The sequence below is a fragment of the Macrotis lagotis genome, chromosome X (genome assembly GCF_037893015.1).
Source record: "Macrotis lagotis isolate mMagLag1 chromosome X, bilby.v1.9.chrom.fasta, whole genome shotgun sequence".
Lineage (NCBI taxonomy): Eukaryota > Metazoa > Chordata > Mammalia > Peramelemorphia > Peramelidae > Macrotis > Macrotis lagotis.
Genome location: NC_133666.1, coordinates 292,707,697 through 292,719,928, shown reverse-complemented (window position 1 = coordinate 292,719,928; position 12,232 = coordinate 292,707,697). Strand labels below are relative to the sequence as shown.

Below are 12,232 nucleotides of genomic sequence, written 5' to 3'. Positions count from 1 at the left end.
ACGTATGTGTAGTTACTACAAACCCTCTAGGCCATTTGCCTTGAAAAGGAAAGTGTACAGTGCTCAACATTCCACTAAAGTAGGAAGTAGGGAACCTTTCCTCTGCCAATAGCCACTTGGATATTTTTAACATTCACCAGCTATATTTGGTCAAATATTTAATCGATTCATCCCTAAAAAGCTCCTAGATTTATTGAATTTCAAGTCCCACCAATGGTGGCCATGGCAGCACCAGACCACAGGCCCACCTGCAGGTTTGACATTCCCAGCCCTGCACTAGAGCAGCCCAAGATTGACTCTGTTTTGTTAAAGGGATATTGTTTTCCCCTTTATATTAAAAGCATCTGAAAATATGAAAATACTACAGAGTGTAACAGACAGAATTTTCAAAGTAGAGCCTTGGGGGCTGGAATTTAAATAACAATGACTTACTACTTATGACTTCAGGTATATGTCCATATGTCTAAGGCTCAGGTTCCCTCTCTACAAAATGAGAGGGACATCCAAAGAAGGTCTAAATATTCTTTTTTGGTTCTAAATCTATCATCCTATATTCCTAATTTGGCCCTGTATATTCTCAGGAAGGGAAGTACTAACCTCACCTGGAGAGAAAAGAAGGATAATCTCTAAAATACCTTGAACCAAGTGTTCCTTCCCGCCCCCCCCCCCCCCCCCCAGGGCTCTACATTAGTTCAGACTGTCCAGAGGATTAAATTGGACAAAAAGACCTTAACTTATTTATTCCATGCTTTCTGCTTGTGCAATTTTTTCCTTACTATTTTTCCCCCCTTCTCCTCAATTCAATGGAGGTGAAAGCTGAAACATCTCTTTGCTTGTCAATGACCCATTTCTTTTGTCTTTTGGTAGAAAGTAATCCTAAAAAAAGCACCTTTCCTATCTTCCTGTCAATTTATTCATTCTCCAAACACTGACTGGGTGTCCAGTGTATAAGGCAAAGCACTATCTAAAAAATGCAATTCTCCAGAGACCAGAAAGAAAGAACACTGTCATTTAAGTGTTTTCATTGTAAAATTACTGAATTCAGGACAGTCATTGGTCACAACACACATGGTCCCAGGCAAAGCTATCAAGTTGCAAAATTTATCTTATCTCAATGTTCTCAGACTGTTTATCTGCCATTCACTCCTCCCTTTCCCCCACATATCCCTTCCTTAGTGGGCTTCTCCCCTCTGGAAGGAAAATAGCCTCATAAGCCCCTTTGAGATTCAAAGTTAAGGTCTTACAACAGGCAAGGCCACTTCCTTTCCAGAAATTTTTTGCTTGAAAAAAAGATACCTGAAGAGGATATGGATTATAAATGTAAAACTCCAAATAAATATAAGAAGTTATTTCCTTATTTATTTACTGGGAAAGCAAAGGCAATCAGGATTAATGACTTTTCTAGGGTCACACAGCTAATTAGTGTCTGAGGTCGGATTTGAACTCAGATGCTCATGACTTCAGGGTGAGTACTCTATTCATAAATATAAAAATTTAAAGGAAAATATATGCATGTGAACAAGCACATAATATATATGTGTACATATTTATGTTTTTTTAACCAAAAAATGGATCTCAAATGGTGAAATTTCAGGGAAGTGTTTAGGGGTCAGGGAGACTTTGTAAAGACCCTCCAATTACATCAAGTAGGAAGCTGTTTGGTGCCCCTATGCATATTGCCAATCCTTGACATGATATCTGGAATGGGAGATCATTTGATTTGTACATAGGAGAGAGATGAAATGAGGCACAAACTTGGATCTGGCATCCAGAGGACTTAAGTTCCAATTCAACCTCAGGTATGTGATCTTGAGTAACTAAATTTTTGAGTACCTCTGTTTCCCCAGTTGTAAAATGGAGATAATAATAGCAAATACCTACTAACATTGTTGTGAGGATAAAATGAGGTAGCATCTGTGAACCTTAAAGTGCCATACAAAAATGCTAGCAATTGTTGCTATTATTATAATTGTAAATAGTATCCAAATTTAACTTTGTAGAAATTGAACATGAACTATATGATCCTATTTAAATGTTCCTGGCTTTGAACTCTCTTAAAAACAAAAACAGATGTTTATGTCTCTGGAGTTTAACTGTACTCTCCCAGATAATACTGCTTTGCTTTGATGTTTATTCTATCATCTTCTGAACTGTCACCGGAAATTCATGACCTTGTAGTGACAATTCCTCTGGTGACAGCTACTGATGAATGATGATGTGGCTACATCATAACTCAAATCCTTTATCTGAATCCCATGCAATTCACATTAAAACCACAATAATTCTGATTTTCCATTCAGTATCACTTGGAAAGCAGTAAGGGTTTCTCTTTCTCTCTGTCTCTCTCCTTTTTTTCAAGTATGATAGAATGATACAAACCATTCCTCTGGCAAGCACAACACACAGTCTATCAGAATTTAACTTTTCTGCATTCTCTTATCTGAACAAGTTCCTTTACTGGCCAGGAAATGCAAAGGCCATTCCATCTAAGTTTGAGCTCAGTGCTTGAGTTTCCAACTTTAAAACAAACTTAGAGTCATATATGCAGGCATACTCCTCATAATCTAGCCCCAATCAATGTCATTTTGTAATGGCATCATCAATAGTTTATTGACATACAGCAAGGCATAGGGAATAAGAGAGTGATTTCAGGTCCTGAAGATCTAGCTTCAGATGTGACTTCTGACACATCCAGTCTCTCTTATCTTTTAGCAAGTCATTTAACCTCTTTATTGCCTTAGGTAATTCTCTAAAACTATAAACTACTGAAAAGCTGCAGATCTATATTTGTAGGAGGCATTTTCTCCCAACCCAACTTTGCTTCAATGTTCTCTATATACACATATATGTGTGTGTGTGTGTGTACATATATATATATATATATATATATATATATATATATATATATATATATATATATGTACACACACACCAAACCTTAACAACAACAACAACCTGCTAGAATAGCAAATGTTTTTGATCACTAATCCTAATCCATATCTGGGTGCTGACATCTCCTCACTATTTTTCATTCATATACAGGAAATTCATATTATATCTGATGTCACTGATTTGGGAACTGTCAGAGAGGAAAGTCTCTTCCAAGACTCAGAGAGGAAACTCTTTCTTCCCAATATCCTATAACTTGATAGTCTTAGAGAACTGTGTGGGACACTGAGAGATCAAGTGACTTCTCCAGATCACATAGTCAATATGTGTCAGTAGGAGGTCTTGGATCTGGGTTTTCCTAACTCTAGAATGGGTCCTCTATTAACACTACCATGTTGTCTGTGGTATACATAGATTTATGTTGTCCCCATCTCCACCATCAGGTTTTAGGTTATACTACTGTCTTCTAAGTTAAAATCAAACCTTACCTGTGCCAGATGATCACCTGTCTTGAAATCAGACTTCCCATCCGACAAGTGAGGTCTATGATGGCCTGTGATTCGAGGACCTTCTGTATTTGGCATCTGTTCCTCTGCGGCATCATCCACTTCCAGGGTCTCTTGGGAGAGACCACCCATCTCCATGGGGGTGTAATGTCCATTCTCCAGCTCAGGGTCCTGACTGTTCCTGCTTTCTCCACTGTCCTTGCTGATGGATGACCTGGAGATGACACCAAACTTCCTTGTTCTTTTCCCATTCTGCCCCAAACGGCTGACAGGTTCAGAGGTAGGAATTGCTTTAGGTTCACAGCTGTTGCTGTTGTTGCCATTAGAAGGAGGGAGAGGAGCCTTGCGCTTAATGCGGCGTAGCATGATTAGGTAGATAAAACCGCCATTCCAGCACTGATCAGCCAGGTAACTGCAGATGAACACAAAAGTGGAACTCATGAAAATCTTGATAATACTCAAAGCTAAAATCAATTAATAGAGACATTTATCCCTCCCCATCCTACCCCTTATCCCCAACATCCAAAATGATATGCTTGACTACATAACACATTTCCAATAAAATTCAATTAGATTCCTTAAAAGGTTCAAATAATCCATTCATTTAGCAAGAATAGTCCAAGTTGTTTTATATGAATGTGACTCAGCAAGAAATAACTAACAAAAGTAGTCTATGGTCAGGCTCCACAGAAGGACATAATGAAAACAAATCCAGTCCATGAAAGCATAAAAGTAACATTACTGTCTAAACTAAGTAGTAGACTTAGTGCTACATCAATCAAAATGCCAATATAAAGGAACAAGATAGAGGAACAAAAGATCAAAGATCTCAAAGAAAATATTGAAAAAAGTTGGAATGAAGGAGCCCTTAACATTACCAGAACTGAAACTATATCAAAAACAGTCAATACTACTTTACATTTGCTAAAAAAAAGAACACTGACCAATGAACCAATAGTAAAACCCAAAACCAAATCAAATGTAGTAGCCTAGTGTCTGATAAGCTGAAGGACACCAATTACTAGATTAAGGATTGTCTAGTCAACAAACACTTCCGGGACAGCTGGAATTAGCATAATCAGTTATAAATGAACATATGACCTAAATACAAAAGATCAGAAAAATATTAGAATGGAAGGAGATATTCTATATTATCATAGTTAAGGGACAGACTTTTTTTTTAGGTTTTTGCAAGGCAAACAGGGTTAAGTGGCTTGCCCAAGGCCACATAGGTAATTGTTAAGTGTCTGAGACCAGATCTGAACCCAGGTACTCCTGACTACAGGGCCAGTGCTTTATCTACCACAACACTTAGCCGCCCCAGGGATAGACTTCTTAAGGAGATAGAGATGATTAGAAAAGATAATATGAATGATTTTAACTACATAATTGGAGTTTTATAGAAACAAATCAATGCAATCAAGTTAAAATTAGAAGAGAGAGTTAATTGGGAAAAAGTCGTTGCAAGAGCTATTTCTGATAAAGTTCTGATAACCATAAGCCTAAAGAAGTTGTCAAAGGATATGTACAAACAAAATTTTTTTAAATATAGGCAAACTATTGAGAACAATAAGAAAGAATGTTCTGAAACACATTTAATAAGAAAAATGCAAATCAAACAATGCCAATATTTCACCATATACCCATAAGGTTGGCAGGGATTTCAAAATATGAAAATGGAAAATGTTGAAGAAATTACAAAGAGAAGAACACTATGCATTCTTGTTGGACTGTGAATTGGTCCAAATTTTCTGGCAAATAATTTGGAATTTGCCAAAAAAAGTAATTAAGCTATACTCAAATTTGACAGTACCACTACTAGGTAGACAAAGTACCAGGAAAATAGTAAGAGAATAATTAATGGTTTATGCATCTATCTATCTATCATCTATCTACCTATGTACCTATCTCACTATCTACTTACCTACTCCAAGAAGATCAAAAAAGAAAAAGTTGTATATAATCATATGCTTGTTTATATATGTACAAATAAATAAAATATTTATAATAGCACTTTCTATATTAGAAAAGACTTGGAAGGAAAGAAGAAACCCATCAGTTGATAAATCCCTGAAACATTTTGATATTTAATGTAATAAATTATTAATGACTGAATAAAATGACAAATAATAGAAAAAGGAGACTTGTTAAGTAATAAGAATTAAATAAGCAGAATGAGGAAAATAACTGACATGGGGATTACAAAATTATAAAGGAAAATACATAAAATCCTAAAAACTCTGATCAGCATAGTGTCTAATCATGACATTAGAGTTGTGAAAGTAAAGAGCCTGACTCCTACCTTTTGACAGAGGGGTGACAAAAAAAATAAGTGTAGATTGATGCATATATTTTCCAGACATGGCCAGTGTATTGTTTTGTTATACTTTATGGTTGTATTTATTTGTCATAAAGATGGGATCCATTGGAGAGTTATCATCATTAGGAAATGACGATATAAAAATAATGCAAGAATAAAACATTTTTAAAAGAAAAAATCCAATCATAAATAACACATAAATATTTCTAATCTCTCAACTACACTGATCATGCTACTGACTTTTCGATTCAGTTTACTTTAACTGATGGCAATGTATTCAGAATTAAAAAAGGTGATATTTAATGAAAAATATAAAGTCTTACAATTAGATTTTTAAAAGGACATTTATCCAATTTGAGAATGAGACAATTCTTGACTGGAAAAAAGTACAGGTTAGTCAATTACTACATTTATTAAACCCTACCATGTGCCAAGATGATTGAGATACAAAAGTGAAAGGCAGTTCCTGACCACAAGGAACTCACAGTCTAATGGAGGACACCATAAAAAATAACTAAGGTAGAAACAAAATATATATGGGAGATAATCCTCAGAGAGAAATTACCAGCATTCAGGTACAAAAAGGCAACTATTATTCAAGTGAAAAAAAAAAACCCCTTAAGCTTTTGGTTGATGATAAAATTAGTATAACGCCTCAGTGTGGTGTGGTTGATTTAAAAAACCAAACATAATCTTAGGCTGTATTAATAGGAATGTAATGATCAAAATTTGGGTAAATTATTCATGATTACCAGAGAGAACATCAGTAACCACAGACCTAGATGCCTTCTTTCTCATCTACATAAAACATCTATGCAAGTAATTAATAAACCAATTTAGGACATCTTCAATATAGGTTTTAGCAGATAATAGGCAGACTTTTTTTGAATGCAATGTTCAATCAAAGACTACATCTTCACTATCTGAAAATTATTCTAGAGGCAGCTAGATGGTGGAGTGAATAGTCAAGAAGATCTGAGTTAAAATCCAACTTCAAATACTGTATGACTTTAACCAGTTTGCCTTAATTTCTTCATCTGTAAAATGTACCTATCTCCCAGGGTTCTTGTGAGGATCAATTGAGATCATATTTATAAAGCACTTAAAAGATATACCTGGTACATAGTAAGTACTTCATAATAGCTATTGTATTAATTATAATGTCAAAAAGATAAGATCTCATTGCTTCTATTACTTGTGTAGTGGAGAAACATCATTTGATTCGGGGGACAGAATCCTACTATAAAACTCTTTTAAGACAAATTATCTCTTAGTAATACATCAAGATCACTGAGAATTCCTTGGCAGATGCAATAAAAAATAATGCCATTCAGTGATACTCTGATAATGAACATCAGTTGAAGGATAAAATAGAGAGATACAATCACCAAGATTGTTTGCATTGTGATGGAGAGCTTACACAGGATTCAAATTAAAGAAGGATTTCCTTTGCATGATAAAGTTCTCCAAATGCTTCTGTTTGTAGATTAACAGATGTGTTGTTCTCATAAAGTCCAATGATACTGGGGAGCCTCTTAGAAGAGAGCTACAATCACTCAAAGGCAATCAAGGTTAAGTGACTTGCCCAAGGTCACACAGCTAGTGGATATCAAGTGTCTGGAGCCAGATTCAAACTCCCATCCTCCTGACTTCAAGACTAGTGCTCTATTCACTGGATCATTTGGCTGCCAAGACAAATATCTAAGATGCCAAAGTTATACACTGCAACCTGGACCACCAACAATCATCTTGACTTTTGTTCTGTCACTGGATTCGGATGACTCTGAAGAAAAAGTGAGGCTGACAACTTTGCACAACTCTACCTCACTTAAAACCAATTTATACACAAGTCAAGATCTTCATCACTCCATGATATCATTGATCCCTCTTCAAATGAGTTGAATCCAGAATTGAAAAGGAAGATGAGAGCATGCTGTTCTGCTTTTGGAAAACTGACCCCAAGCTTCCCATGAAATTGAAGGACACTTTTTTTCAATGCCAACATTTTACTAGCAGTTTTATATGACAGTCAGATATGAACAGCACTGTAGTTGAAGAACCAATGATAAATATACAAAAAGCAATGGGGGGGGGGTGGCGTAGTGGCGTAGTGGATAAAGCACCGGCCTTGGAGTCAGGAGTACCTGGGTTCAAATCTGGTCTCAGACACTTAATAATTACCTAGCTGTGTGGCCTTGGGCAAGCCACTTAACCCCGTTTGCCTTGCAAAAACCTAAAAAACAAAAAAAAAGCAATGGGGGTGATTATACTGGCTGTTAGTAGGCTACAACATATAATCAATGAACAACTCAGAAGAACAGGCAAAAAACCATAGGTGGATGATTAAAGAGTTCCACTTGTAGTCACCTTATCATAAAATGTTGAGGAAGAATTCCAGCACTCTGGATGAGCAAACTTTTCAGAGAACTTGGAAAAGAGTCAAACAGAATGGGCTAGCATAGATGGTTTGACATTTCTATCTCTGGAGGGAGCTCCCAAGTTAAATGAAATCATAGGTCTATTTGAATATCTAGGTAATGAGCAAAAACAAGGGAGAGCAGAGTGTAGTGGATTAGATCACATGTAAAATGATGAGTCTTGTCCTAAATTGTATATTTTAAGTGTGATGCTAACAGACCAGAGTGGGCCATGACCAAGATAATGGTGGCATCTAAACAAGGTTGTAATAAGAACAATTTCAGAAGAGTTTTTAATTCAATTTATATAGGGATGTTTAATATTCAAGCAAAGAGACAATATGGGCAAGGTGGATCACCATCTTAAAATTAAATATTTGGAAGACTATTATAGACAAAGCCAGGATCAGGAGGCAGAAATTAAGCAATGATTGATTCCAGTCCAACTTTATAGAAAGCTAACAACCACAGTGAGCTACCAATGGAATTAAATAGATTATCTACTATATAGAATTTTATAGCCTACAAAATATTTAACCCAACACAACCCATAAAGTAGGGAGCACATTTTACAAATAAAGAAATGGAAACTGACAAAGAATCCATGCTTTGTTTAATGTTTAGAGTTTCAATAACAATTTGCTAGGGAGATAATAGAAGTCCTTTCGAACCCTAATATTCTAAGAGAAAATGACTTCTGAAATGTTATCCTTTAAATCAGAGGTATAAAACTTGCAACCTGCTCTAAAACTCTAAGTATAGGGGCGGCTAGGTGGCGCAGTGGATAAAGCACCGGCCCTGGAGTCAGGAGTACCTGGATTCAAATCCGGTCTCAGACACTTAATAATTACCTAGCTGTGTGGCTTTGGGCAATCCACTTAACCCCATTTGCCTTGCAAAAAAAAAAAAAAAAAAAAAAACTAAAAAAAAAACTAAGTATAGCCAATATCAGATATAATTGGGAAATATTTAGCAAATAAAAATATAATTCGGGGCAGCTAGGTGGCCCAGTGGATAGAGCACCGGCCTTGGATTCAGGAGTACCTGAGTTCAAATCTGACCTCAGACACTTAATAATTACCTAGCTGTGTGGCCTGGGGCAAGTCACTTAACTCCATTTGCCTTGCAAAACAAAACCCTAAAAAAATACAATTCAACATAGATAATGTTAATTTTGGGGGGGTTTACAGTATTGGTTTCTATTTGAATTTGTTACCACAGTTTCACACTTACAAGAGCACAAAATACTACCATACTTTTTTATAGCTACTTAAAGCATGCTATCCTCCCTCCCCAATGAAGGTACAAAGTTTTATATGTTGGAGATTTGAAGACAATCAAATACTATCATAGTTCTGATCATAAAGGATGCCAACTAGCCATCTGGTGGCAGCATTATTCCCATGACCTGCTAGGAAGGTTTGATAAACCAAAGTCTTTAGGTTCCAGGGGAAGTGTGGTTGCAAATAGTTGACCCAAATAGACTGTCACATAACAGGTTAGGATAATTTTTACCATACTGCTATGTCCCCTAGTATGAATGGAACCAGTTTCACACATTGAAGTACCTAATAACAAAGACTTGTGATCCAACACTGGAATTATCTACTGACAAAGACTGTCATCAACCATTCAATGTATCTACTGACAAAAACTAAAAGGGGAGCAGCTACCAGTTGTAGAACTTTGGCTGAATACCTCTAGGTCAAAACTCCTATAGTGCCTTGATGATATGGGAAAGACCTACACCTAAAAGGCCAATGTATTCCATTGTGTCATCCAGATCAACATAAGAAGTCCTGTTTCTTATACTATCAGGCCATTCAGTTAAGAATGTTCTGGAGGGGTGGCTAGGTGGCACAGTGGATAGAGCACTGGCCCTGGAGTCAGGAGTACCTGAGTTCAAATCTGGCCTCAGACACTTAATAATTACCTAGCTTTGTGGCCATTGCCTTGAAAAAACTAATAAAAAAATGTTCTGGAAAAGACAGTGAGAAGGATATCTTTGCAAACCATGTGCTCACTTTAATCACGATCATTCACTTGATGACATGGTCTTCTTTGATTATGAATGACAATCATTTAAAGAAGGACTAAAAAATTTTCCTCTGAATCAAAAACTCAGTGTCTGGTTAGATACATATTCAGGATATATAGCCCATATAGTTCTTTAGCCTATTACCTGCCAAAATGGTCAAACCCTAATGTAGATCCTAGTTTGTTAACCCTGGAGGTTCAAAAGGAAAAATTCACCCACATCCCCTTCCCCTCATAAAAAAAAGTCAGGTTCTCAGCTTTCAGCTGCACTAAAGGAAGTTAGAAGTCCTTGGTAACCTTGGGGCAATATCTTCTCCACTGGATTCTTGCCAAACTGTGCACATCAATCCTTTTTTCCCAAGCAGTAGGTGCTATCAAATGACAGAGGTTACAAATTTACTATCAAAGTCCTAATTAAACCTGTCTCATTTCCTGCCTCTAAATTCGCACATTCCCACATTCCCACACTGACATAGCCTGGGGCCACAATGACTACCTCAGGTAAGTGAAAATCAGTTAACATTTTCAATGACGTCAATGGAGGCGCTTTCCTTTTATGACAAACTCCTACTTCTCGGTATACCAGGGCTGCAAATAAGTTGTCTTTTGCCAAGAAAAGATTAAGATGCTATGAGCAGAGATCACTGAGATTTGGGTACTGAGACTGGAAGGTTGTGGGCAGGAGCCCAGGTACTAATGGAAGTCTTCACTTTTGTAATCCATAGTAAGGCACCCAGTTTCCATCACTCTGCCTCTCCATACCCCCAGGCAACTGGAAGGGAAAGGGAAAAAAAGTAAGGCAGGAGAGAGTTCATCTGCCTTTGTGTGGTAAGAATCAAAGACAGTCATTTATTTCCTTAACCACTGCTAAAAGTTGGTTCAGTTCCATAACCTGTCACAGGGAGAGTGATCATAGAGTTTTTGGTAATAACAAGTTCTCAACTCTTACAATTGCATGCTTCAGAGGGTAAGAGTAGGAGGAGTATTCACATGGTGATTCAAGCCCCCTTAAGAAATCCTTCTTCCCTCCTAAATGACAAAGCATTAACTTCTGCAACATACTTAGTGTCTGGAGGTATAACGGAGATAAACAGACAAAATCTAATCATCTGAGGCAAAACCCAGCACAAGGGAGTTAAAACTGCCCCCCATTAGCATATCATTGGTCATTCTATTTTAGAAGTCAAATTTGTATTTCCTTATTTTTTCATAGATTATTGGTTTTTGGTTTGGGGGTTCTTTTGGATTATAATTCTAGATCTGGTGGGGACCTTGAAGCCCATTTGTTCTTAATTTTACAGATGAAGGAACTGAACCCTAGGGAAATGAAATCGATTTGTCCAACATCACACAAGGATCAAGTGGTAGAATCAGAATTTCAAACCAGCTCTCCTGACTCCAAAGAATGAATAAAAAAAGAATTCTCCCAGACAAAGTAAGCCAAGATAAAATGTTATCTCTTAGGAAATGCTTGCTATTATCATACAAACACATATAATTATGAATAATAGTTTTTGGAGATATGATATGATAGGATGGAAAGATCATAAGTAGGCCCTGATATTAATGAACCACCTGTCACTGAACAAGTCACAACCTCTATGAGATTCACATCCTTCATCTATAAAACCAAGAGACTGAGTCTGACTTGTTAAGGTCCCTCCTAAAGTTCCCCATCACTAGAGGTATTCAAGGAAAAGTTATGCAATCACTTGAGGATGCTGAATAAGAGGTTCTTATTAAGATAAACAAGTTCGATTTCAGAATTCATTCAACATGTGTCTAATAACTGATAGAAAATTGAGAGACAGGCACAAAAGTTGAAAGGCCCTGCCCTCAAGGATCTTATAGTCTACTGAGGAGAACCAATACATAAACAGATAGAGTCAATGCAAAATAATTTGGTAGGGGAAGGACACTGGCAATTGGCATGGTCAGAATAGGCAGGTCTTATTTGAAGCTGATATTTCAAGTGAGCCTTGAATGAAGATAGTAACAGTATAAGGCAAAAGTAAGCAGGAAATGCATAACAGGCAGGCAGGTCTACCTCAAATGGAGATGAG

General features: G+C 36.7%; 1 protein-coding gene across 8 annotated transcripts in view; it reads right to left on the bottom strand.

The window, feature by feature from the left end:
* Positions 1-12,232, bottom strand: part of PDZD2 (PDZ domain containing 2) — a 511,304-nt gene that overhangs the window by 159,227 nt on the left and 339,845 nt on the right. For 7 of the 8 annotated variants that reach the window (XM_074207985.1, XM_074207983.1, XM_074207981.1 and 4 more), the window contains one exon: positions 3,378-3,807. In XM_074207985.1, the coding sequence (XP_074064086.1) occupies positions 3,378-3,807 (430 nt within the window). Of the gene's footprint in view, positions 1-3,377; positions 3,808-12,232 lie in introns of those variants that run through there. The other variant, XM_074207989.1, reaches the window with a different exon arrangement.